The 26,511-nt window shown below is 41.7% G+C and overlaps 1 protein-coding gene across 9 annotated transcripts in view; it reads right to left on the reverse strand.

Annotated features, from left to right (window-relative positions):
• The window catches only part of ACOXL (acyl-CoA oxidase like), a 354,068-nt gene that overhangs the window by 111,832 nt on the left and 215,725 nt on the right, over positions 1-26,511 (reverse strand). For all 9 annotated transcript variants that reach the window (XM_034659541.1, XM_034659540.1, XM_034659539.1 and 6 more), the window contains exon 14: positions 24,763-24,852. In XM_034659541.1, the coding sequence (XP_034515432.1) occupies positions 24,763-24,852 (90 nt within the window). The remainder of the gene's footprint in view (positions 1-24,762; positions 24,853-26,511) is intronic.

Genomic DNA, 26,511 nt, shown 5'->3' on the forward strand with positions numbered 1-26,511 from the left:
AAGAAGGAAGAAGGAAGGAAGGAAGGAAGGAAGGAAGGAAGGAAGGAAGGAAGGAAGGAAGGAAGGAAGGACAGGGAGAGGGAGGGAGGAGGAATGGAGGGAAAGGAGAGGTGAGGAGAAGAGAGGAAGAGCTCTTTTAACACAGAAATCCACATGTACAATGCTCTGAGTAATTGTTGGGCCTTAAACGTGGATTTGAACTTTATACTTTAGGAGGAGGGACAGACCCAAAGCCATGATGTAAGCCCAGCGAAAATTCCTGCACTGCTTAGTAGAGCTTAGGAGTGGTCAGTTTTTTGGCTTGGTTTTTTTGTTTTGTTTTGTTTTGGTTAAATCTGGATTAAATTTAACTTATTTTCCCAATGTCTCCTCCCAGTAGGAAATGAAGTACATCCCTGTGGTTTCCTTCCTTCATGCCACCCACATTTACGGAGCACGCACTGTGTGCAAGGCACCCACTGCCAATATTGATCATAGTGGGGATTACAAAGAAGAATAGGAAACATCTGTCCCGCAAGTGGCAAGGTAAGCTTCATTCATTTGTTCATTCATGTGTTTAATACCTAATAGTAACAACTGCCTTTTTTTTTTTTTTGAGCACCTACTAGGCTAAGATCTGTTCCAAACTCTTGACATGGAATGACTAATTTAATCCTCCTGACAACTTTGGGTAGTTAACAGAATCATCCCATTGCCCAGATAAGGCGACTGAGGCCTAGAGAGGTTAGGCAAGTTGCCAGGCTCACACAGCTAGGAAGTGGTGGAGCTGGGACTGAAGCCCAGAGCCCATGCTTTTCATAATTCCACACTGCACTGCACTTCCTGTGCGCAAGGCTGTGTGCTGGGCACCGGGGGCACCGAGAAAATGCAAGAAGCCAGTGTGCTGGGGAGACTGTCAGGAGGACAGAATAACGGGATGAGGGTGACAGAGGTGACTTCAAAGTTCACTGGGTGCGGTGTGGGGCAGCGCAGGGAGGGGCACTAGCAACCAAGCCCCTCACACTTGGCAACAGCTCTGCCGGGGAGAAGGAAGTGGGGAGGGGAGACGAGGGCTCTCCCCCTGCAGGAGGAGCACCTTTAAAGGCATAAGCATGGAGAAGCATGGGCACCCGGAGTGCAAGCAGGCGGGGGCTGGCTGGTAAGAGCGGACTCCATGCCGAGGGGCATGGCCAGGACGGCAGACCTGGAGGCTGAAGGGAATGAAGTAGCAAGAGGCTGCCTGAGGAGCCATCCCTGCTGTCGGAATTCCTGACCCACAGAACCCATGAGCGCGGTGAAGTGCTTGTGGTTTTATGCCACCGAGTCTGGAAGTTTGGCGAGTATTAAGCAGCGACAGACAACAGGACAGGAAATTCTTCCAGTCCCCATTCACCCTTTATCCTCCTCTTCCATTCTCTACCTCTCTTTCTCTCTTAATCCCTCCCCTGCCTGTCCTCCTTCTCCTCTCCCTCCTCCTCCTCCTCCTCCTTCTCTCCACCCCCACCCCCTTCTCTCCTTCCCTATCTGCTCACTGATTTGCCACCAGGCCTGATGCCTTTCCATGCACCTGGACCACATGATATCAGCCTGCTCCTGCCATGTACCGTCTCTCCCCCTGAGGGGCTGTGGCCCCAGGCCGCACCCGGCTCTCCCACCTGGGCCTTGCTCTCCTTCCACAGATTTGACTTGATCTTCTGCTCTGGTGCTGGACAGAGCCTTCCTGCTTTCTGCCTTAACCCTAATCTAGGCTGCTTCTGGAAACACTGCCCATAGCTACAAGGAAAGCCCCTTGCCTGGCCCAGCCCAAACCAGGCCCCTTGCATCACAGCACCCACTAAACATTTACTAAGCATCTATTACGTGCCCTGCACTATACTAGCAACAAGTTAACATTACTGAGCTTTTCATTATACGTGCCAATAACCACAGTTAATGCTTTGCCTGTGTTCTCTCATTTAATCCTTATAACACCCCTATAGAGTCTGGGTTATCACCTCCACTTTTAAAATGTAGAAAGGGCCTCCAAGAGACAAGGAACTTATCTCTATTTCGTGCTATATAAATAAAGCTCTATATAAATATGGATTATATTAAAGAAACTATATAAATAAAACAATGAACCCACTGACCATGGAATTTGTAATCAAATGGAGAATAAGCAACACCAGGACACAGCCTTGAGTGAGCCCCTACTGTGTGCCGAGTATTTGATGGGAGTAATTACAAGAGTCCTACTGGGTGCAGATGATGCCCAGGGTGCAGGTGGGGGCTAAGCCAAGGGTTTCACAATCAGTGTGGGCAAATCTGGCCCCCGAGGCCTCCCTCCCAGGCCTCCAAGAAGGCCTTCCTCCAGAGCCCCCTCCTTTGTGGGTTCTGTAGTGACAGATCAGTTGTGGGGACTTCCCGCAGCTATAGGTCAGCCCCAAACCCTGAAGCCTGGCAGGCAAACTCTCAGGAATGTGCTGGACTACAAGAAGGGAGCTCCTAAAGCCTACCCCCTCTCCTCACTCCTCCCCAGGGACGGGCCCAACCTCATCCATCAGCTTCTGGGGCCATGTTTGCTAGAGCAGAGCTTTCAAAGGAGGTAAGCAGGCTAGGGCTGGAGGTCTGCACCTACTGAGTGCCAGGCTCTGTGGCTCAGCACACCCCACAGACATGTTTTCTTTGACCTCTCCCTGACCGCCCTTTCACATTAAGAACAAATAATGTGTTTCCTCTTCTCTTGCAAAATTGGAATTTCTGGAGAGCCTGAACCCATGTTCCCTTGAGGCAGCAGTCAGTGGAAAGTAAGCAGCAGCAGCCCCCTGGAGAGGGCAGGGGCCCACGTCTGCACCAGTCCCCACTGTGCTCTGAGATTTCAGGGGCCTGCTGCAGTTACCTGGGTCTCTGCCTGGCCCTGAAGACCCTTGATCTGGTAACCCGTGGCATGGGTCTCATCCAAAGATGCCAAGGATCTCCATGCAGCCAGTGTAAGGAGCCTGGGAGTGGGCCCCTGACCCCCACCTCTGTCCCTTCCCACTTCCTGGCCTCATCAATCAGCCATCTGTGGCCAGCGCAGTTCTCCTTGAATGGTGGCGCCCAGCTCAGGAACACACTTTGTAGGACAGGGGCTACTGGTCGGCTGTCTGCGACTAGCTACCATTGGCCCCCACACAGTTTTTGCTTTCTGGCCCACACCTTGTCTCACTAAAGAGGTGGAAAATGCCCAGTGCTCACCCCCAGCTCCCACGCAGCTAGGTCATTGGCAAACTGCACCGTCCTCGCCAGTGAGATCTCAGAGGAATTCAGCTGATGGTTTCTGGGCAAGGTTTCTGGAATGCCCTTTAAGATGCAGATGAGACCATCCAGGAACCACTCCAATGTCGGTGGAGTTCAATGCTGGAAAGAGGCTTGGGCCTTAAGGGCAGACAGGTCACTGAGCCAGCTCTGGGGTTACCATGGAGGATGATACTCGTTCTTACGGTTTAGGCCACGTAGGCCGGTAACTGTGTTATATGCAGCCAGCTGTGTCCTGACTGCTAACCCCATTGGCAGCTGTGTCCAAGTTGAACTCCCCGACTCTATCTTGTCCACTTTCCCCAGTGCACACCTACTGCTGTTGTCCCAGGTCTTCTCAGCCCCATCCCCCCAACCCTTGCCTTCCAACCCCTCCCCTCTCCCTGCTCCATGCGCTCCTATCTGCCCCTTACAGCAAGCTTCCCTCAGCGCACGCATGTGTGTTCACCCTTTCCTGAAGCCCGCCCCCTAACAACAACAAAACTTGTCCAGTGGAGTTGGTTGGAGTAGATATTACTGGTACACTTATTTTCTTTTATTCAAAAGGGTAAGTAACTGAAGTTTTACACCTGCGACTAAATAAATAAATAAATGAAGGTAATGAGGAGAATGTTAAGAAAGGAAATCCTACAAAGTTTTCTGTATCTTGAGTAAGGCGCAAACCCTTTCGGAAGGAAAACAAAAATTCTCCTTAACTCTCAATGTTGACTTAAGTTGTTTCAAATTATAATGTTACTTGAACATGTTCAAACATTTAACTAGATATAAACACCTTATGTTTGTGGCTCTGGTTCAATTATAAACTATGAAATTAAATACAAGCAAAACTATAAAACTAATGAGATTCATATCAACAGCCCTAATAATATGTGGCAGACTGTTTTGCAGCATGAACTTGGCCCTCCACGGCTGTGCGGGTTCCTGTGGATGGGTTATGCCCACGCCTCTGAGGGCTGGGGGAAAGAGGCCCTTCCCCTTCCAGTCTCAGACTATGAAATCTTCCTTCAGCAGCACATCATAGCAGCCCTTGGCCTTCACTTGACACAAACGCATTGTTTTAGTCATAGAAAACCTACATTTGTTCTTTTTTCGTGGGTTCCTGGTGACCAAGGTGATATTACTTGGTGCCAAAGGGCTTGTAAATTTAAAGGCGAAGGCCGGAATCCCACGGCAGTCTCTGGTTATATGGTTGTTATCCAGACAATCTACATAACTCACTTAGACTATTTCTGTTTAGATTATCATCAGAATTAAAACAAATAATTAACACATTCTCGTAAAGAACTCATAGATCCCAACTTGAAAAACAATGCCAAAACCAATCTCACTGTAGAGAAAATGAAGTCACTTGGGAGAGCAGAGAAATAAAGATAAACAAGTGGGCCAGATTCAGAAGGCTCCCTTTTTCCAAAATCTCACACATGGGGCCCTTGGGGAGAGCTTTCAATATTTAGATGCTAAAATATCTGGTTTTGAAAAAACTGGTGCCAGCTTTGCATATTGGTCATTGGATTTAGAAATAGAAAAATAGAATGCCTGTTCGAATTACTTTGCTTGGCTTTTCTAAGAGGGCATCACCCAAAAGTCCCTCCAAGTTCCCCCAAATGATCACATTTTGTAAATGCTTCATGTCAGTTCTATGCCCTAAGCAGAACTTCAAGCTGTCCTCCTCACTCCATTTCAATGCCACCACCCTGGCCTGGACACCACCATGTTCCTCAAGGGTGAGACTTGGTCCCAAGCCCTCTCTTGGCCGCTCCACCCATGGACTTCACAGCTTTGACTAGGCCAGCCTCGGCCTGCCTCTCTGGTCTCATTTCACACACCTCCCCTCAGTTTTTGCTGCCATCACCAGAGGTGATTTTGGATGTAACTCCCTATCTGTAGGTCTTAGGGAAGATCCTTTGAACCATATGCCCCTGATTCTGCTGGATCCAGCAGGCCCTCAGCCTACCCCCTTGTTTTCTCTCTCTGAGAGCCCTCAGGTTAGGAAGGCAGCTGATCCTTCAGGTAAACAGATGTGTCATCCACAACCCCATCCCCTCTGTACCAGCTGCTCCTCTTGTCACCCTGATCTCAGGCACTTTAGAACTGATACTCCATGGCCCTGAGATTGGGTTTGACCCAAACTTCACCTTTGTTTTTAGGGATAGCTGTACTTTTCTCCTACTGCCATCTCAACCTCTCCACCTGCTGCTCAGCTATAGCCAGAAGGCTGGGGCCCCAGGGAGAATATTCTTTCTGGTTTACTTAGCAGCCTGAGGACCTGTCCTCACCTAACATCATGCTGGTCCCAAGGCCCCATTCTAGCCCTTGAGGTTCTGCTTGTCTGGGAGAAGAAGAATGTGGAATTCTCTCCAGTGGTAGGGGTGGAGAGAACACTAAGGCTGGAGGGTGAGGGGTGTGCATGCCTGTGTGCACGTGTGCGCACGTGCATGAGAGAGAGAGGGGGGAGAGAGAGAGAGAGAGAGACTGATCTTCATTGTCTCAGAGAGGCTTTCCTTTCTTTGTTACTCTTCATTCCTTCTCTTTTTTCACTTTCATATTTAAAGGAGGGATTTTTTAAGAAAATGGTTTTTAAATATACCTTATTTTAAAAATTCAAGCCATATTAAGTGGTCTTAAATAAAAAGTAAACATCTCTTGCCCAATCCCTTTCTTCTAAGACCTCACTCCATAAATAACCATTTTTAAGTGTGGTTTGTTCTGCTAGGAGGAGACACTTCCAAGTGTCAAGTTGAAACAGATTCTCGTGTCCTGTTTTAGTTTGCGTATTATCTGGAGCGTGCTTTTCTTGAGTGATTTTGTTTTTCCTGAAATCTTAAAGGACTGTCCACGCCTTGTTTCAAGAAGAAACATATGCCTTTTACATCCCATCACTAAGATCTTTCTGCTTTTTAATCATTCTATTTGTTGAACTAAAATCATTTCCTTCTGAAGCCATTCTTTTGATCCCTCTGACTTCCTGTTCTAATTGGGACTAATTGTGTTCCAGGCTCACCACACCACTACTCCCCAGCTATTTCTTTAAACATACTCCTCTTGGATTAGCTCCAGAAAGCATACATTTCTTTCTAATTCTTAATTCCTTTTATGCTTTTCTGCAGTTCATCTATAAGTAATGTTTTTTTTTTTCAAAAAGTGCACAACAGGTAAACTTCATGAGCAATTGAATATCTGTAAGTCTTTATTTTGCCTCATATTTGATCAATAATTTGGCTAGCTACGAAATTTTAATTCAGGATAACTTTCTTCTGAATTCCAAAGGCACTGTTCCATTTTATTCTAGAGCCTTGCCATTCAAGATGTGGTCTGCAGACGAGCAGCCTCAGTATTACCTAGGAGTTTGCTGGAAATGCAGAGCCCCAGAGCCACTCCAGAATCTGAATGTGAACAGGATCTCCAGGGATGTGTGGATGTGTTAGACTTGTGTTGTTCTAGCCTTCGGCACTGCTGCTAAAAGGGCTGAGCCAATCTGATCTCTTTTCTTGGTAAGTAATCTGATTTTTTTTTCCAGTCTAAGGTTTGGGAACCCTCTTTTTGTCCTTACCCAGTGATCTAAAATTCTCCAGGCTGTTTTTAGGCTCTCTTCAGATCTGGGAAATCTTCTTTTATTTCTCTAATCTTGTCTGCCTGTCTGTATGCTCTGTTTTCTTTTTCAGGAATGTCATTGATTTCCTTGATTGATCATCCATATCTTTTATTTCCTCTTTATTTCCCTTCATTTGGTTTTTCTGATCTTCATTCTGAAAAAGTTTTCTCAAATTTATCTTTCAGCAAAATTTTAAAATTTTGCAAATGTCTAATTTTAATTTACTGTGTTTCTCTGTACTATGGTTACTATGGTTTAATGTAATGCTCATTTTTCATAGCAGGCTGTTCTTGTTTTATGGATGCAGTGTTGTCACAAACTCTAAGGATACTAATTAGTTTTCATTTCTCTGTTTTGTTTCTTACAGTGCCAGTAGTTCTGTTTGTTCATCTTGCTCCTTCATTTTCATGTCGTTGATTTTCCTTGAATGCATGATCACCCTCATTAGAAAATATTATGGAATTATTGTTCATTCGCTTAGGTATGATGATGGTATTGTACTCAGTAAGAAACTGTCTTATTTTAGAAAATGAATGCTGAAGTTTTTACAGATGTCTGCAATTTACTTTCACATGGTTACACACACACACACACACACATACACAGAATAAGAAAGAGGACATTTAGGGGCACCTGGGTGGCTCAGTTAAGCATCTAACTCTTGATTTCTGCTCAGAACATGATCTCAGGGTCCTGAGATCAATCCCTGCATTGTGCTCCATGTTGGGCTTGGAGCCTGCTTAAGATTCTCTCTCTCTCTGTCTCCCTCTGCCTCTCCACCGCCCCCTCCCGCCCCCAAGCAAGCATGCTCTCCCTTTCTCTCTCTCAAAGAAAGAAAGAAAGAAAGAAAAAAGAAAGAGGACATTTAAATATAGCAAAGTATTAACACTCAGAAGTGGAGGATCTACTCAAGTAGAGAATATAATCCAAGAGTTACTGTACTAGTCTTCCCATTTTTCTCTTGAAATTTCTACTTGAAATTTTTCTAAGTGAAAGTTGGAAATAACAAGAAAAACAAAATAATACCTGAATATCCTTGGGAAAATACCCCTGGAGGCCTAAAATCTCTAAGGAATCAGCTTTCTTATCAGAAATCAGATACACGGTCTTTAAGCAAGTTAGACCGTAGGTCATTTGCATTTTTGCATATTTCTCTGCTTGCAGAGTAATGAACAATGTATGCAAAGCCTCTGACTGATAATCTTTAGGAAATCTGCCAGGTGGATTAGGAAGGCACCTGCCCTGCTGTATCTCTAATGAAGCAAAGAAAGTTATAATGGGATTTCATGGGTGTGGGTCATAATTGGATTTGGTGGAGGACATAATTAAATTTCACCCAGGGCCTATGACCTCTGCCCCAGGAAAATAATGAAAGGGTCAGAGGACCTTCCATCTTGCTTCAAGGGAAATAGGTAAAGCCTGCAGAAACTCTATAGTGTATGCCTACTCTTTCCCATCTCCTCAATCATGGGACAGCAGCCCCACTACTTTCAAGATCACTAGAGTTTCACCTTGGGGCAGAGGTTTGAAAGCGCTGTAGATAACACTGGAATGCTATGAAACTCACTGACCAATTTCTGCTATCCCCTAGTCTCCTAAATTTTCTCTCTCTGCTTCAGGAAGTAGAACCAAAGCAAAATCCAGCCCAGAGAAAGGTAGCCTCCCCAGTATGGGCAGATTCCAACACTCAAGTGGAAGGCCAGGTTGACCAGTTCAGGCAGCCAGAGCCACCTCTCTATCATTGTGTGGGAGAGGTATCTCCCATTGTGTAGCCTGAAAGCTCTGGGTACAAAATAGGACGTGTCAACTGACAGGTTTCCTGTAGGGTGTGTCATTTGGTGGCAAGCAGGCAGGCTGACCCTCCCCCCAGCACAAAACTAATGTGCATAGAGATCTTGGTCTCTCACCAAAGGAGACCAAGCCCTTCCTTGGAAGGCTGTCAAGTGTCCTTTTCCAGAGCAGTTTCCAGAATTGTGGCAGATGCTACTAGTGTAGTCAAGGTTTCTGATGTGGGAGCCCAGCCACCCTGCAGCTAGGCAGGGCTTTACAGAAATGCCTGGCTCTCTGCCCCAATCCTTCTCCTGCTCTCAATCCCTGCGATTCAGGGTCTTTCCAGAGATACCCAAAACTAACGACTCTCACCACCAGCCCTCTCCACTTGGGTTGACCCATCATTCCCATCCTATCTGCTTTCCATTCTCCAGAAAGAGGTCAAGTTCCTTGGTCCTCTGATGGCCCCTTTCCCACAGCCAGTGTCCCTGCAGATCTGTTCCTTTCTATTCTTTCTTCTAGTTATTTCAATGGTATTTGAAGAGGAAGGAGCAGTAATGTGGGTGTTCATGTCATCATCTTCCTGAACCAGAAGTTCTCCCTTCGGTTTCAGTCGTCCTATTCATGCTGTAGTGTCTAAGTAGCTCTTCTTTCTTCCTAACTCTGGATGCCTTGGGATAACTTCCCCACCCACCACACCTTTCACCTTCCCTCTTCCTAGCAGTGAAATCAGGAAGGGCATCTGCCTTATCTTACTGCACCACTGTAGAAAAGAGTACAGCAGGCCAGAGACTGCTATTCTTGGAAAGGCCTGTTCACAAGGATAGCCCTTGGCTGGCATCTGGGAACTTGAATTTGGGGAGAGTTTCCACCATTTCCTGACTGATAAGTGTGGCTCACTGTGACTGAACTCCTTGTGCAAACACTATGGTTTATGCTGACCACCTGTTTTCCTTCTCAAAGTCTGGAATTTTGAGGTACGCTAAGTAGAGGGGACCTACATGACCAGCCCCCAATAAAAACCTTGCATGCTGAGTGTCTAATGAACTTCCCTGCTAAACAATATTTCACATATACTGTCACAATTATTGCTGGAAGAGTTAAGTATGCCCTGTGTAACTCCAGTGGGAGAGGAGTCTCAGAAACTCATGTCTGGTTTCCTTCAGACTTTGTCCCATGTGCCTTTTACCTTTGCTAATTTTGTGTTTTATCCTTTTGCTACAATAAATCCTAACTGTGAGTATGACTACATGCTGGGTCCTGTGAGTCTTAGAGAACTGTCAAACCTGAGGGTGATCTGGGGAATCCTGACACATACTATTTATAAAATAAATGTTTCTGCCTAAGAATAATCATGGCTTGAGGTAGTATTTTTCAGGCACATGTCTGAAAGATGTCTGTCTGGAAAACTGGCCAAAGAAGGTCATTCCTGGCTTCCTTCCTCAGCCTGGGCCTTGAAGGCCTTCCATGGGTTCTCACTGCAAGGATGCTCTGCCTTTTTGCGCTGCCACACGTCTTCCTGGGCACGCAGCTCAGCCTCCCTCTTGCCCAGCATCCCTGCATTACTGCCCCACCGTGGTCCAGAGCCCCTCCCTCTCCTTGCCCATTCTCCCATTTACATGACAAATAGCAAGCAGTCCCTATCTCTCCCTATGCTTCCATTTTCATTCATAGCTAGAAACTGTGACCATCCCCTAAGTAAATTAAACAATCTGTCCATGGTGCCCACAAGCTAGAGCTTGCAGTGAAAGCACTGAATCATAATTTCAGACTCAGATGACATCGAACCACACGCTAAAGTTTAAAACATACTCCCAGAAGAGCAAGTGGTTGAAAAACCACACACTTGATCACCAGCTGAGATGGAGAATGTGAAGTAGTGTAATGCCTGATTATTGAATATTCTTTTTTTAAATAAAAGATTTATTTGAGAGAGAGAGGGCACGAGCAGGAGGGGCGGAGGAAGAGGGTGAGAGAATCTCAAGCAGACTCCACGCCAAGGGTAGAGCCCAACGCGGGGCTCAGTCTCAGGACCCCAAGATCATGACCTGAGCTGAAACCAAGAGTCAGACGTTTCACCAACTGTGCCACACAGGTGCCCCTCTGATTCCTGAATAGTCTTAAGGAGAGGTTTTTTAAAGCAACATTTAGGTAGGAGGGAGACAAAAGAGCAGGCAACTCTTAATCTAGCCCAAATTAAATGGCAGTTCTTAACTACAGATATCTCTAAAAGCTAAAATAATAAGGGGGCAGGGGAAAGCTGCCACTAAGTGCCCTCTAACATTTAGTTTTCAGTGGACTAAACTTACAACTGAATAGCATTCCAGAAATGTCTGTACTACTCTTTAAGTTAGCCAATTTTTCATGATAAAAATGTTTTTCATTATAAAAATTTATTTCAATATAAAATTTTTCAAATATCCAGAGCCTTTACAACATAAAGATAACTATCTCCAACATTTTGATGTATTTCTTTTTTTAACATTTCTTTTTAAACTTACCCATGCAAAGGTTTCTGTTCTTTTTTGTTTAACTTTTTATTTTTATTTTTTTAAAGATTTTATTTATTTATTTGACAGAGAGAGAGACAGCCAGCGAGAGAGGGAACACAAGCAGGGGAGTGGGAGAGGAAGAAGCAGGCTCCCGGCAGAGGAGCCTGATGCGGGGCTCGATCCAAGGACCCTGGGATCACGCCCTGAGCCGAAGGCAGACGCTTAATGACTGTGCCACCCAGGTGCCCCTAACTTTTTATTTTTATGTAATTGTATGAATGCAGATGTAAGAAATGATTCAGAGAGACCTCATGTACCCTCCACCATAACATCTTCCAAAACACTGCACCGTTTACAGTTCAATATCACAATCAGGAAAAATGATGCTGGTACAATCCACAGAACTCACTCAGTTTTTGCTAGTTTTACATGCAGATGTGTGTGTGTGTGTGTGTGTGTGTGTGTGTGTTTAGTTCTATGCAGTTTTATCACATGTGTACATCTATGTGACCACCGCATAACAAGACACAGAACAGTTCCATCCCAAGGATCCCTCATGCTACCTTTGTATAATCACAGCCACTTGCCTCTCTTTTCCCTCCCTCACTGCTGGCGACGCTGACCTCATCTCCAGCACCATGATTTTGTCATTTCTAGAATGTTATATAAATGTGATCATACAGTATGGGACCTTTTAAGATTGGTTTCTCTCAGCATCCAAGTTGTTGAGAGTCTCAACAGTTGTCTGTGTTTTACTGCTGAGTATGGTATGGACATGTCAGTCAGGCCACCCAGTCACCCAGAGAAGGACACTTGGGTTGTTTCCAGTTTGGGGTTGTGACGAATACACTGGCTATGAACATTCACATGCAGGTTTTTGTGTAAACATACGTTTTAATTTCTCTGAGAGTAAATGTCCAAGAGTATAATTTCTGGTAAGCACGTGTTCAGTTTTTTAAGAAACTGCATATTTCTTCTAGAGAGGCTGTAACATTTTATATACCCACTAGTAATGTATGAGTGATCCACTTTCTCTGCTTCCTTTGACATAATATAAAATATTATTAATATTTTTTAAATGTTAGCATTCTGATAGGTTTGCAGTGGTATCTCAACGTGGTTTAAATTTGCAGTTTCCTAAGGCTAAGGATGTTGCCTATCTTTTCATGTTCACATTTGCCACTGGCATATCCTCTTCAGTGAAATGTCTGTTCATGTCTTTGGCCTGTTTCATAATTGGATTGTTTTTTATTGTCGAGTTTTGAGGGTTCTTTATATCTTCTGGACTCAAGGACTTTGTCAGATGTGTGGCTTGCAATTATTTTCTCCCAGTCTTTAGATTGTCTTTTCATCTCCCTTCATAGTCTTTCACAAAGAAAAACGTTTCAATTTTGATAAAGTCTAGTTTTTCAATTTTTCCTTTTATGAATTGTGCTTTTGATGTCAAATCTAAGAACTTTTTCTGGTCCGAGCTCTCAAAAATTTTCTCTTAAAATTTTTTGTAGAAGTTTTTATCATTGTATGTTCTATATTTAAGTAGTTAATTTTGAGTTAAAACTCTTACTAGGTATGAAACTTAGTTCGGGGTTCATTTTTTGAAGACCCTCCATACTGTCTTCTATATTGGCTGTCCCAATTTACAATCCCACCAACAGTGCACAAGGGTTCCCTTTTCTCTGAATCCTTGCCAGTTTTTTTTATCTTTTGGTCTTGTTTTGTTTTTATAAAAGCCATCCTAACAGGTGTGAGGCGATAGCTCATTATGGTTTTCATCTGCATTTCCCTGGTGATCAGTGATGTTAAGCAACTTTTCATGTACCTGTTGGCCATTTTTAGGCCTTCTTTAGAAAAATATCTATTCAGGTCTTTTGTTCATTTTTAAATTGGGTTATTTTCTTTTTTGCCACTGAGTTGTATAATTTCCTTATATATTTTGTATATTAACCTATTATCAGATAAATGGTTTGCAAATACTCCCTCCCATTCCATACATTGCCTTTTCATTTTGTTCATTGTTTCTTTTTGAGAAGAAGCCTTTTAGTTTGATGCAGTCCTACTTGTTTACTTTCAGTTTTGTTGCTTGTGTTTGGGTATCATATCCAAAAAAATTGTTGCCAGGACCAATGTCTAGGAGCTTTTTCCCTGTTTTCTTCTGGAAGTTTTACTGTTTCAGGTCTTATATTTAAGTATATAATCCATTTCAAGTTAATTTCTGTGAGTGGTGTAAGATAGGGGTCCAATTTCTTTCTTTTGCATGTCAATGTCCAGTTTTCCCAGCACCATGGACAGAAAAGATTATCCTTTCTCTATTGAGTATTCTTAGCTCCTTTGCCACATATTAATTGACTGCACATGCATGGATTTATTTCTGGGGTCTTGAGTCTGTTCCATTGGTCCATACGTCCTTCTTTATGCCAGTACCACCAGTACCACCCTGTTTGGATTATTATAACTTTGTAATATAGTTTGAAATCAGAAAGTGTGATGCCTCCAGCTTTGTTCTTCCTCAGGATTGCTTTGGTTATTCAGGGTCCTTTGTAGTTCCATACGAATTTTAGGATTCTTTTTTCTTTTTCTTTTTTTTTAATAATATTTATTATTTTATTTTATTTTATTTTTTTTTATTTTATTATATTATGTTAATCACCATACAGTACATCCCCAGATTCCGATGTAAAGTTTGATGCTTCATTAGTTGCGTATAACACCCAGTGCACCATGCAATACGTGCCCTCCTTACTACCCATCACCAGTCTATCCCATTCCCCCACCCCCTCCCCTCTGAAGTCTTCAGTTTGTTTCTCATAGTCCATAGTCTCTCATGTTTCATTCCCCCTTCTGATTACCCCCCTTTTCTTTATCCCTTTCTTCCCCTACCGATCCTCCTAGTTCTTATGTTCCATAGATGAGAGAAATCATATGATAATTGTCTTTCTCTGCTTAACTTATTTCACTTAACATTATCTCCTCCAGTCCCATCCATGTTGCAGAAAATGTTGAGAAATCGTTCTTTTTGATGGCTGAGTAATATTCCATTGTATATATGGACCACAACTTCTTAATCCAGTCATCTGTTGAAGGGCATCTCGGCTCCTTCCATGATTTGGCTATTGTGGACAATGCAGCTATGAACATTGGGGTGCATATGGCCCTTCTCTTTACTACGTCTGTATCTTTGGGGTAAACACCCAGTAGTGCAATGGCTGGGTCATAGGGTAGTTCAATTTTTAACTTTTTAAGGGACCTCCACACTGTTTTCCAGAGTGGCTGTACCAACTTGCATTCCCACCAACAATGTAGGAGGGATCCCCTTTCTCCACATCCTCTCCAACAATTGTTGTTTCTTGCCTTGTCTATCTTTGCCATTCTAACTGGCGTAAGGTGGTATCTCAGTGTGGTTTTGATTTGAATTTCCCTGATGGCTAATGATTTTGAACATTTTTTCATGTGTCTGTTAGCCATTTGTATGTCTTCATTGGAAAAGTGTCTGTTCATATCTTCTGCCCATTTTATGATTTGTTTATTTGTTTCTCGTGTATTGAGTTTGAGAAGTTCTTTGTAGATCTTGGATCCTAGTCTTTTATCTGTAGTGTCATTTGCAAATANCGTACGCTGCCTCTTAGTTTTTTTGAAGGTTTCCTTGGCTGTGCAGAAGTTTTTATCTTGATGAAGTCCCACAAGTTCATTTTTTCTTTTGTTTCTTTTGCCTTTGGAGATGTGNTGCTGTGGCCAATGTCAAAGAGGTTGCAGCCTGTGCTCTCCTCCAGGATTTTAATGGATTCCTGTCTCACATTGAGGTCTTTCATCCATTTGGAGTTTATCCTTGTGTATGGTGTGAGAGAGTGGTCAAGTTTCATTCTTTTGCATGTAGCTGTCCAATTTTCCCAGCACCATTTATTGAAGAGACTGTCTTTTTTCCACCGGATGTTTTTTCCTGCTTTATCAAAGATTAGTTGCCCAAAGAGCCGAGGGTCCATTTCTGGGTTCTCTATTCTGTTCCATTGGTCGATGTGTCTGTTTTTGTGCCAGTACCATGCTGTCTTTGTGATCACAGCTTTGTAGTNATGATCAGAGCTTTGTAGTATAGCTTGAAATCCGGCATTGTGATGCCCCCAGCTATGTTTTTTCTTTTCAACAATTCCTTGGCAATTTGGGGCCTTTTCTGGTTCCACACAAATTTAAAGGCTGTTTGTACCAGCTCTTTGAAAAATGTCATTGGTATTTTGATCATGATGGCATTGAAAGTGTAGATTGCTCTGGGTAGCATAGACATTTTAACTATGTTTATTCTTCCAATCCATGAGCATGGAATATTTTTCCATCTTTTTATGTCTTCCTCAATATCTTTCAAAAGTGATCTATAGTTTCTAGCATATAGGTCCTTTACGTCTCTGGTTAAGTTAATTCCAAGGTAACGCATGGTTTTTGGTGTTATTGTAAATGGGATGGATTCCCTAATTTCTCTTTCTTCAGTCTCGTTATTCGTGTATNAAAAGGATTATCCGTCAAGACCAAGCGGGATTCATCCCTGGGATATAAGGGTGGTTAAACATTTGCAAATCGATCAGTGTGATAGATCATACAAACAAGAAAAGAGTCAAGAACCATATGACCCTCTGAACTGATGCAGAAAAAGCATTTGACAAAATACAGCATCCTTTCCTGATTAAAACCCTTCAGAGTGTAGGGATAGAGGGTACATTTCTCAATCTCATAAAAGCCATCTATGAAAAGCCTACTGCAAGCATTATTCTCAATGGGGAAAAGCTGGAAGCCTTTCCCTTAAGATCAGGAACACGACAAGGATGCCCACTCTCGCCACTATTATTCAACATAGTACTAGAAGTCCTTGCAACAGCAATCAGAAGACAAAAAGGGATCAAAGGTATCCAAATCGGCAAAGAAGAAGTCAAACTGTCTCTCTTTGCAGATGACATGATACTCTATATGGAAAACCCAAAGGAATCCACTCCCAAACTATTAGAAGTTATAGAACAATTCAGTAAGGTGGCAGGATACAAAATCAATGCCCAGAAATCAGTTGCATTTCTATACACGNTATAAAAACCATCTATGAGAAGCCTACATCGAATATCATTCTCAATGGGGAAAAACTGAAAGCCTTTCCCTTAAGATCAGGAACACGACAAGGATGCCCACTCTCGCCACTATTATTCAACATAGTACTAGAAGTCCTTGCAACAGCAATCAGAAGACAAAAAGGGATCAAAGGTATCCAAATCGGNGAAAAGGGATATACAAATCAGCAAAGAAGAAGTCAAACCGTCTCTCTTCACAGATGACATGATACTCTATATGGAAAACCCAAAAGACTCCACCTCCAAATTAATAGAACTTAGAGAGCAATTCAGTAATGTGGCAGGTTACAAAATCAATGCTCAGAAATCAGTTGCATTTCTTCCCCTACCGATCATCCTAGTTCTTATGTTCCATAGATGAGAGAAATCATATGATAGTTGTCTTTCAACCATGCGTTACCTTGGAATTAACTTAACCAGAGACGTAAAGGACCTATATGCTAGAAACTATAGATCACTTTTGAAAGNTACAAACTGGGGACCTCAGAGGGGAGGGGGATTGGGGAATGGGATAGACCAGTGATGGGTAGTAAGGAGGGCACGTATTGCATGGTGCACTGGGTGTTATATGCAACTAATGAAGCATCNGAGGTCTTTCATCCATTTGGAGTTTATCCTTGTGTATGGTGTGAGAGAGTGGTCAAGTTTCATTCTTTTGCATGTAGCTGACCAATTTTCCCAGCACCATTTATTGAAGACACTGTCTTTTTTCCACTGGATGTTTTTTCCTGCTTTGTCAAAGATTAGTTGCCCAAAGAGCTGAGGGTCCATTTCTGGGTTCTCTATTTTGTTCCATTGGTCTATGTGTCTGTTTTTGTGCCAGTACCATGCTGTCTTTATGATCAGAGCTTTGTAGTATAGCTTGAAATCCGGCATTGTGATGCCCCCAGCTATGTTTTTTCTTTTCAACAATTCCTTGGCAATTTGGGGCCTTTTCTGGTTCCACACAAATTTAAAGGCTGTTTGTACCAGCTCTTTGAAAAATGTCATTGGTATTTTGATCATGATGGCATTGAAAGTGTAGATTGCTCTGGGTAGCATAGACATTTTAACTATGTTTATTCTTCTAATCCATGAGCATGGAATATTTTTTCATCTTTTTGTGTCTTCTTCAATGTCTTTCAAAAGTGATCTGTAGTTTCTAGAATATAGATCCTTTACCTCTCTGGTTAAGTTAATTCTGAGATAACGTATGATTTTTGGTACTATTGTAAATGGAATGGATTCCCTAATTTCTCTTTCTTCAGTCTCATTAAAAGGATTATCCGTCAAGACCAAGCGGGATTCATCCCTGGGATATAAGGGTGGTTAAACATTTGCAAATCGATCAGTGTGATAGATCATACAAACAAGAAAAGAGTCAAGAACCATATGACCCTCTGAACTGATGCAGAAAAAGCATTTGACAAAATACAGCATCCTTTCCTGATTAAAACCCTTCAGAGTGTAGGGATAGAGGGCACATTCCTCAATTTTATAAAAACCATCTATGAGAAGCCTACATCGAATATCATTCTCAATGGGGAAAAACTGAAAGCCTTTCCCTTAAGATCAGGAACACGACAAGGATGCCCACTCTCGCCATTATTATTCAACATAGTACCAGAAGTCCTTGCAACAGCAATCAGACAACGAAAAGGGATATACAAATCAGCAAAGAAGAAGTCAAACCGTCTCTCTTCACAGATGACATGATACTCTATATGGAAAACCCAAAAGACTCCACCTCCAAATTAATAGAACTTAGAGAGCAATTCAGTAATGTGGCAGGTTACAAAATCAATGCTCAGAAATCAGTTGCATTTCTTCCCCTACCGATCATCCTAGTTCTTATGTTCCATAGATGAGAGAAATCATATGATAGTTGTCTTTCTCTGCTTGACTTATTTCACTTAGCATTATCTCCTCCAGTGCCGTCCATGGGAAGAAAGGGATAAAGAAAGGGGGGGTAATCAGAAGGGGGAATGAAACATGAGAGACTATGGACTATGAGATACAAACTGGGGACCTCAGAGGGGAGGGGGATTGGGGAATGGGATAGACCAGTGGGGTAGTAAGGAGGGCACGTATTGCATGGTGCACTGGGTGTTATATGCAACTAATGAATCATCGAGCTTTACATAGGAAGCCGGGGACGCACTGTATGGTGACTAACAAAATATAATAAAAAATCATTAAAAAAAAAAGAAATCAGTTGCATTTCTTGTTAGATTTTCTGGCTTAAATTCTATTTTGTCTGATGGAAGTGTAGCTACCCCTGCTCCCTTTTGGTTTCCATTTGCATGGAGTATCTTTTCCATCCCTTCATTGTGAGCCTATATGTGTCTTTAAAGTTGAAGTCAGTGTCTTACATACAGCATATAGTTGAGTATTGTTTGTTTGTTTGTTTCTATTTCATTCAGCCACTTTATGCCTTTTGATTGGAGAATTTAATCCATTTACATTTAAATAATTATATACATGTAAGGACTTATTCACACCATTGTACTGTTTTCTGGCTGTTTTGTGGTTCCCTTGTTCCTTTTCTCCTCTCTTGCCATCTTCCTTCGTGATTTGATGATTTTCCTTAGAGATACACTTTGATTCTCTTCTCCTTACCCTTTGTGTCTTCTATAGTTTTTTGCTTTGTAATTATCATGAGGCTTACTTGGATATTGTATAGATATAACAGTCTATTTTGAGCTTATAACAACTTCCATCACATATAAAAATCCTACCTTTTTACTCCTCCCCATTTTGTTTCTGATGTCATAATTTATACCTTTTTATATAATGTATATCCCTTAACAAATTATTATAGTTACAGTAATTTTTAATAATTTGCCTTTTAACCTTTATATAGGGTTGAATGTTTAACATATCACCATATTCCAGTATTAGAATATTCTGAATCTGGCTATAAACTTACTTTTACTATTGTCTTTCATGTTTTCATGTTACTAATTAGTATCCTTTCATTTCAGTTTGAAGAACTCTTTCATCATTTCTTGCAAGGCAGGTCTAGTGGTGATAAACTCCTTCAGCTTTTTGCTTGAGAAAGTCTATAACTCTCCTTCATTTTTGGAGAACAACTTTTCCATGTTAAATGCTTTTGTTTAGCAGTTTTTTCTTTCAGCATTTGAATATATCACTTCATTCTCTCCTGGCCTGTAAAGTTTCTGCTGAGAAATCCACTGACAACCTTATGAAGGATCTCTTGTATTTGAGGAATTTTTTTTCTCTTGCTGTTTTTAACATTCTTTGTCTTTTGTTTTAGACAGTTTTATTATACTATACATTGAAGAAGGTCTTTTTGAGTTGGAAAGAAAGCCTCGGAAGAATTATGAGCTTCATGAATTTGGATATCCACATCTCTCCCCAGAGTCAGAACATTCTCAACCATTATTTCTTTAATAAACTTTCTAACCCTTTCTCCCTCTCTTCTCCTACTGAGATTCCAATATGCGTAGACTGCTTCTCTTAATGGTGTTCCATAGTTCATGTAGGCTTTCTTCACTCTTTTTCCTTCTTTTTTCCTTTGTTGTCCTCTGACTGGATAATTCCAAATGACCTGTGTTCTCTTTCACAAATTCATTTTCTGCTTGATCAGGTCTGCTGTTGATGTTCTCTATTGCATCTTTCATTTTACTCATTGTATTCCCCAACTTCATAATTCCTATTTGACTTTTTTAAAGATTTTATTTATTTCAGAGAGAGAGAAATAGCAAGAGAGAGAGAGCACAAACAGGGAGGAGAAGGAGAAGCAGGCTCCCCACTGAGCAGGGAGCCAGATATGGGGCTCAATCCCAGGACCCTGAGATCATGACCTGAGCTGAAGGCAGACGCCCAACGGACTGAGTCACCCAGGTGCCCCTATTTGATTCTTTTTAATGATTTCTATATTTTTGTGAAAATTCTCTTTTTTTTCATGTATTGCTTTCCTACTTTTATTGAATTATCTTCTGTGTTTTCTTGTAGCTCACTGAGCTTCCTTAAAACAACAATTTTGAGTTACTTATTGGGAAAATTGCAGATCTCCATTTCTTTGGGGTCAGTTACTAGAAAATCATTGTTTCCCTTTGGGGGTGTCATGTTTCCCTCATTTCTCACGTTCCTTGAAGTCTTGCATTGTGATCTTCACATTTGAAGAAGCAGTCACCTCCTTTGCTCTTTACTGACTGGCTTTGGGAGAGAAATACCTTCCATCAGCCCTGTGTGAATTTGAGGCTTTCTCAGACCTTCTATGGATACACATGTTCCACACTTCTTATTCCCTCTTAGGGAATAGTTCTTAAGATTGCACGACTTTGATCCTGCAAAACCAGGATTAATGCTTGCAGTTTCCTGTTTACTTCCTCTAGGCTGGTACTGAATGCTCAAGTTTGTATGTTTTCTTCCAATCCCACAGAGTCGGGTTGGCTTTCTGTATGTTCTTGCTAGCTGACTACAAAGGTTGGCTCTCACTGCCCTTGGGAGTGTACACTGATAACTGGCCATGGAGTAGCAACGTGTGTGACTGAGGCATGTAGAGTAGTGTGGGTGCCTGTGGACCAACATGGAGGATCTGTAGGTGAGGTGTCCCCAGTGGCTCATAAGTGGGCTTCCTGAAGGAGTCTGCAAAGCAGTTAGGAGGATCCATGTCCAATCACTGTCCTCTGAGAGCCCTGGCTGCTATTCTCCCAGCTGCTCCTCGCATTCCATATCACGCCACACACCTCAGAAATCTGAGTGAGAGGAGAAAGAAATGGGCCTCTTGGGCAGTGTCCCACACAGCTGGGGAAGCTGGGTGCTCACTCACATGCTCTCACTTTTCCTGTGGGAGAAATCACATGCCAAAAATCTCTCTTGTCACTAAGCTGTGCTGTCTTGAGGGAGGGCTGACATGGGTAAAGTGAAACTGTTCCTTTTACCCTCTTCAATGTATCCAATCTCATTATTTTTTGCTCCAACAGTGTGCTGGAACTTCACTGGACTCCTAGACTTGCACAAAGGCACTGTCATCCTTGGATGGTTATCAGAATTGGTGTTCTTTGTGCATAAGATGGCAGAAAACTCCTATTTCTCCATTTTGATGATGTCTTGTAATAAGCTTGTCTGTGTCTACAGAAAACTTTGTTGTGATTTTGATGGAAATTTCATTAAATGTATAGATCAGTTTGGGCAGAATTGATAATTTCCCACACAGAGTCATCTAATTGATGAATATAGTATGTCTCTCCATTTATCTAGGATTTTTTTTAAATTTCTTTCAAGTGTTCTGTAATTTTCAGCATATAGATCCTATGCATGTCTATTGGATTTACACCTAAGTATGTCATTTTCTTGGGAACAATTGTAAATGATATTGTGTGTTTAATTTCAGTTTTCACATTTGTTATTAGTATACAGAAATGAGATCGATTTTTGTTTGTTGATCTTATATCCTGCAGTCTTACTGAACTCAGTTCTAGGAGTTTGGGGGTAGATTCCATGGATTTTTCTATGTAGATAATCACATAATGTGCTAACAGGGAAAGTTTTTATTTCTTCCCTTATTATATGTATGTCTTTTATTTCTTTTTCTTGCCTTATTGTACCGCTATAACTTCTAGCTCTATGTTGAATAACAGTAGTGCCAGTGGACATCCTTGACTTGATGCTGCTTTTAGGAGGAAAGCATTCAGCATTTCTTCAGTAAGCATGATGTCAGTTATATTTTTTGTAGGTACTTTTTATCAAGTTGAAGAATTCCCTCCTATTCTTAGTTTGATAAGATTTTACATCAACATTTTGTCAAAAGCTTTAACTGTGTAAACCAATATGATCATATTTTTTTCTCCTGTAGTCTGATGATACGGACTACATCAACTGATTTTTGAATGCTGAAGCAGTCTTGCATATCAGGAATAAATACTATTTGGCTATGGTGCATTATTCATTTTATACACTGTCAGACTCAATTTGTTAATATGTTGTTGAATATTCTTATATCTAAATTTACGAGAGTTATTGATATGTAGTTTTCCCTTTTTTGTAGTGTCTATTTTTGGTATCAGAGTAACACAAACTATATAAAATGAATTAAGGGCACCTGGATGGCTCAGCTGGTTAAACATTCAACTCTTGATTTCAGCTCAGGTCATGGTCTCAGGGTCATGAGATCGAGTCCCACGTTGGGCTGTGTGCTGGGCATGGAGCCTGCCTAGGATTCTCTTTCCCTCTGACCCTCCACCCGCTCATGCACTGTCTCTCTTTAAAAAAATTAAATTAAAATTAAAAAATGAGTTGGGAAGTGTTCCATTCTCTCCTATTTTCTGGAAGAGATTGCATAAAATTGTTCCTTAGGTGTTTGATAGAATTCTTCAGTGAAACCTTGGCCTGGAGATTTCTTTGGGGGAAGCATTTTATTATTATTAAAAATTCAATTTCTATGAGATTATAGGACTATTCAGGTTATCTATTCAAGTTGGTTAGGTTTGGGTGTTTATGGTTTTCAGGAATTGGTCAATTTGACTAAGTCATCAAATTTATTAATGTAAAGTTATTTTCTAACGTTCTTTCAACATTTTCTTAGTTCCTACAAGATAACTAGTGATATACCCATTTTCATTCCTAATATTGGTTATTTGAGTCTTCTTGTTCTTTACCATACCTCCTGGGTTAGTCTAGTTGATGACCTCCATTCTAGTTGTGGAGGTAGGGGCTCAACTCTCCACTAGATCTTGTTGACACTGGGGTACAGGGTTAAGCATATTGGTGATTTGTTTCACCTTACATCACCTCAAAGGGTCTTGTTGCTGCTGAGTAGAGGTGGAGGCTTAGCTTACCAATGGGCCCTGCTGACATTACCATGATGTAAAAATCTAAGCTCCACTTGCTTCCACTCGGCAGGGATAAACAAACTGAGGGCTTCAGAGGGGAGGGGGTGGGGGAATGGGATAGACCGGTGATGGGTAGTAAGGAGGGCACGTATCGCATGGTGCACTGGGTGTTATACGCAACTAATGAATCATCGAACTTTACATCAGAAACCAGGGATGTATTGTACGGTGACTAACATAATATAATAAAAAAAAATAAAAAAAAAAAAAGAAGAAGATTAGTTCCCTGCTGGGTCCTACCAATAGCGCCAGGTTGAGTAATGGGAATGTTAACCACCTGCTCCCTGCTTCTGACTACTTCCATGGATCAGAAGTCAGGTGAAAGATCAGTTCCTGCCAGGTCATGCTGAAACTGGAGTATGTGTATAGTGTGTGTATGTGTTCAATTTTTCCGTTTTGTTTGACTGATGTAGAGAGAGCATTGCCAGAAAGTTTTTTTGTTATTAGGCCACCATCTTCCCTGTCCTTTGGCTAGGGAGAACAGGCTTTTCTTGGAGTTTGTCTGTACCTATTAGAGATTCAGGTCATACACATGTGCCCTTATCTAGGATTTATGGAAGGCAATAAGGAAACACAGACAACTTACTGCCTTTTCCTTCCTCCAGTTCCAAGGTCCCTAGGCAGCCTTCCTTCTTATTTCTCCCTTTCAGAGTCTTCCTATGCTCATTTGTGTTATGTCCAGAGTGTTCAGTTATTAAGAGGAGGACCTGGGAGGAATAGGGCTATTCCATCTTAGCAGAACCACAAGTCCCTGTTTTTCTTTTGTAAAAACACCAAATTGTGATCCCATTGTATATATAATTTTATGTCATTTTTACTTACCATATCATAAGTTTTTAATTTCTGTAATAAACTCTTTGTAAGTACAATTTTAAAAGCTATATAATTCCCCACTGAGTGGCCAGAACATGATTTACATAATCGTTTTCCTATTGTTGAAAATTTAGATTCCAACATTATTGCTATAATAAATAATGTACTAATGAAAACGTTTGTGCCCTAAAATTTTCTATATTTAGGATTATTACCTTAGATAGTCCCAGAAGTGGAATCACACATAGCCTAATAGCAACATGGAAGAGTGCCTCTTTTGTTCTCACCAACTCTGGGACTTCAATATGCTTTTTTTTTATTATAATAATATTTTTTATTATATTATGTTAGTCACCAGACAGTACATCCCTGGTTTTTGATGTAAAGTTCCATGATTCATTAGTTGCGTATAACACCCAGTGCACCATGCAATACGTGCCTCCTTACTACCCATCACCTATGCTTTTAAACGTGAGCAAATTTGATGGAGGAGACAGTAATGTAGTATGACCTCACGTGCATGTCTCAGATCACCAGGGAGGTTGATCAATTGCCCTCCTTTTATAACCTGCCTTCTCAAGTCTTTTGCCTGTTCATCTTCTGGGTCCTCAAGTATTCTTTTGGAATAGGCTTCCCAGTAGAAGAAACTGACTAAATAGGTACAAGAAGAAGTTTTCTTCAACTAAAAAAGATATAGGCAATGTCAAAGATCAGCTAGGAGAGAAATAATTTAATCCCCTGTTCAATCACTGCAAAAATCAAATGCTTAACTGGAAAACACCTGCCAATTAAATGAAGACATCAGATGAAGATAAAACAAATGAAACACTTCAGATTTCTGGATAACTCTTGATCTTGAAAAGTATGCTGTTTAAGAAGAATAAACATTTCCTGAATCTTACCTGCAGCATAACAACATTGTCACCTTCAAAAGTTACAAACACATCTGTGTCGCATTTTAGGCCTGAGATTCGGTTTTCCATCATGTAACCCTATTGCAGAGAAAAGAAAGAAGAAAACATATTGCAAATTTGCAATTCCACCATTATAAGGACAAACATTTTCTTTGAAATTAAACAAAAATACAGAAAATGGAAAAAGAATAGAACAACTATAGTTTTCCTGCCCAGAATAACCATTCTAAGAATTCTGAACCAATACACTTGCTTTTGATCCATAAATATTATTGTGGATTTGCCTTCATTATTAGTAAAAACATTTGAAAGCAGTCATGTAACGTTTTTCCAAAATATTCCAACAAACTGTGCTGATTTTTTTCTCTCTTTCAAATCTTATGAATTCTAATAAATGTCAAGAAATCAATGATTACGTCCTAAAATATGCAGGAGAATGATGCCTCCCCCACCCAACCCTTTTAAAATTAGCAAATATACCTGGTTCTTTTTTTTTTTTTTTTTTTTTTTTTAAAGATTTTATTTATTTATTTATTTGACACAGAGAGAGAGACAGCCAGCGAGAGAGGGAACACAAGCAGGGGGAGTGGGAGAGGAAGAAGCAGGCTCCCACCAGAGGAGCCTGATGTGGGGCTTGATCCCATAACGCCGGGATCACGCCCTGAGCCGAAGGCAGACGCTCAACCGCTGTGCCACCCAGGCGCCCCGCAAATATACCTGGTTCTTGGGACACAACATAAAAATCCTAAATTGCCACTCTGCATGTTAATATCATTAAATACTTTGCATCGTAAATTCACACTCCAGTTTCCAGCTAGTTTTTTCTTTTTTTCCCCCACTTCCTGAAATCCTTATTTAAATGGCAGTAGCCTGCTGCTCATTTTCAAAGTGTTGACAGTATTTCCGCACACAAACTGGGAGAAGCAGCTGCTCAAGAGAAAGTCGATCAGCCCCAGGCAAAATGTGGAGCAGCAAAGTTTGCCTTTGTTTGGCCTCGGGCCCTTCCCCTCCTGAAGGACCCCCTTGCTGTATTTCTTAGCTCATAGCTCTCCCCATTAAATTCCCAGAATCTTTCCCACTCTCAAAATCTCCTACACAAATCAATCCTGCCACGTAAGTTATATCAGAGGTGACTGTCATGCTACTTCTCCCAGGAGCATTGGCATTTAGCCCTTCAGCTCTGAAGAGGGAATGACAAGATTCAGCCCCTGACGAAATTTTCAAGCCACATGGAGCCTCACACAAGAGTGCTCCCAGGGCAGCCAGACACTACAATCTCAATGTCCCTTAATGCCTTGGGAGACCACCTTTATTTCTGAAAATGGCCACTTGAGTCAGGGAAGCCAGAACTTCCGGGGACGTGCTGCCCTCAGAGCTCTGAAGTCCCTGAGCATCAGTGCTTCCTGGCCTAAGAGCCTTCCTCTGATGCCCCTACTTCCCCTCCCTGCCACCCAGGTCAGCATGGCGGCAGTGTGGGCAGGCCAAACTGTGCAGTGTTCTCATCTGCAGGAATGCTTCATTTTTGCTTTCGTAATGTAAACGGGGTGTATGTACGGAAAAATAAATCAGTAACATTTCCAACCTCCCCCATAACCACAGGGTTCAACCCGCCCCACAGGCAGACCACGTGAAATTAGGTTCTGACTGACTTTGACCAGGCCCCAGAGAATTTCCCCGCCGCAAGGCCATAGCTGACTCATTTTCATCATTGTCGTGCTACCATTGATCGAGTACCCA

Source organism: Ailuropoda melanoleuca, chromosome 4 (genome assembly GCF_002007445.2).
Source record: "Ailuropoda melanoleuca isolate Jingjing chromosome 4, ASM200744v2, whole genome shotgun sequence".
NCBI classification, from domain to species: domain Eukaryota; kingdom Metazoa; phylum Chordata; class Mammalia; order Carnivora; family Ursidae; genus Ailuropoda; species Ailuropoda melanoleuca.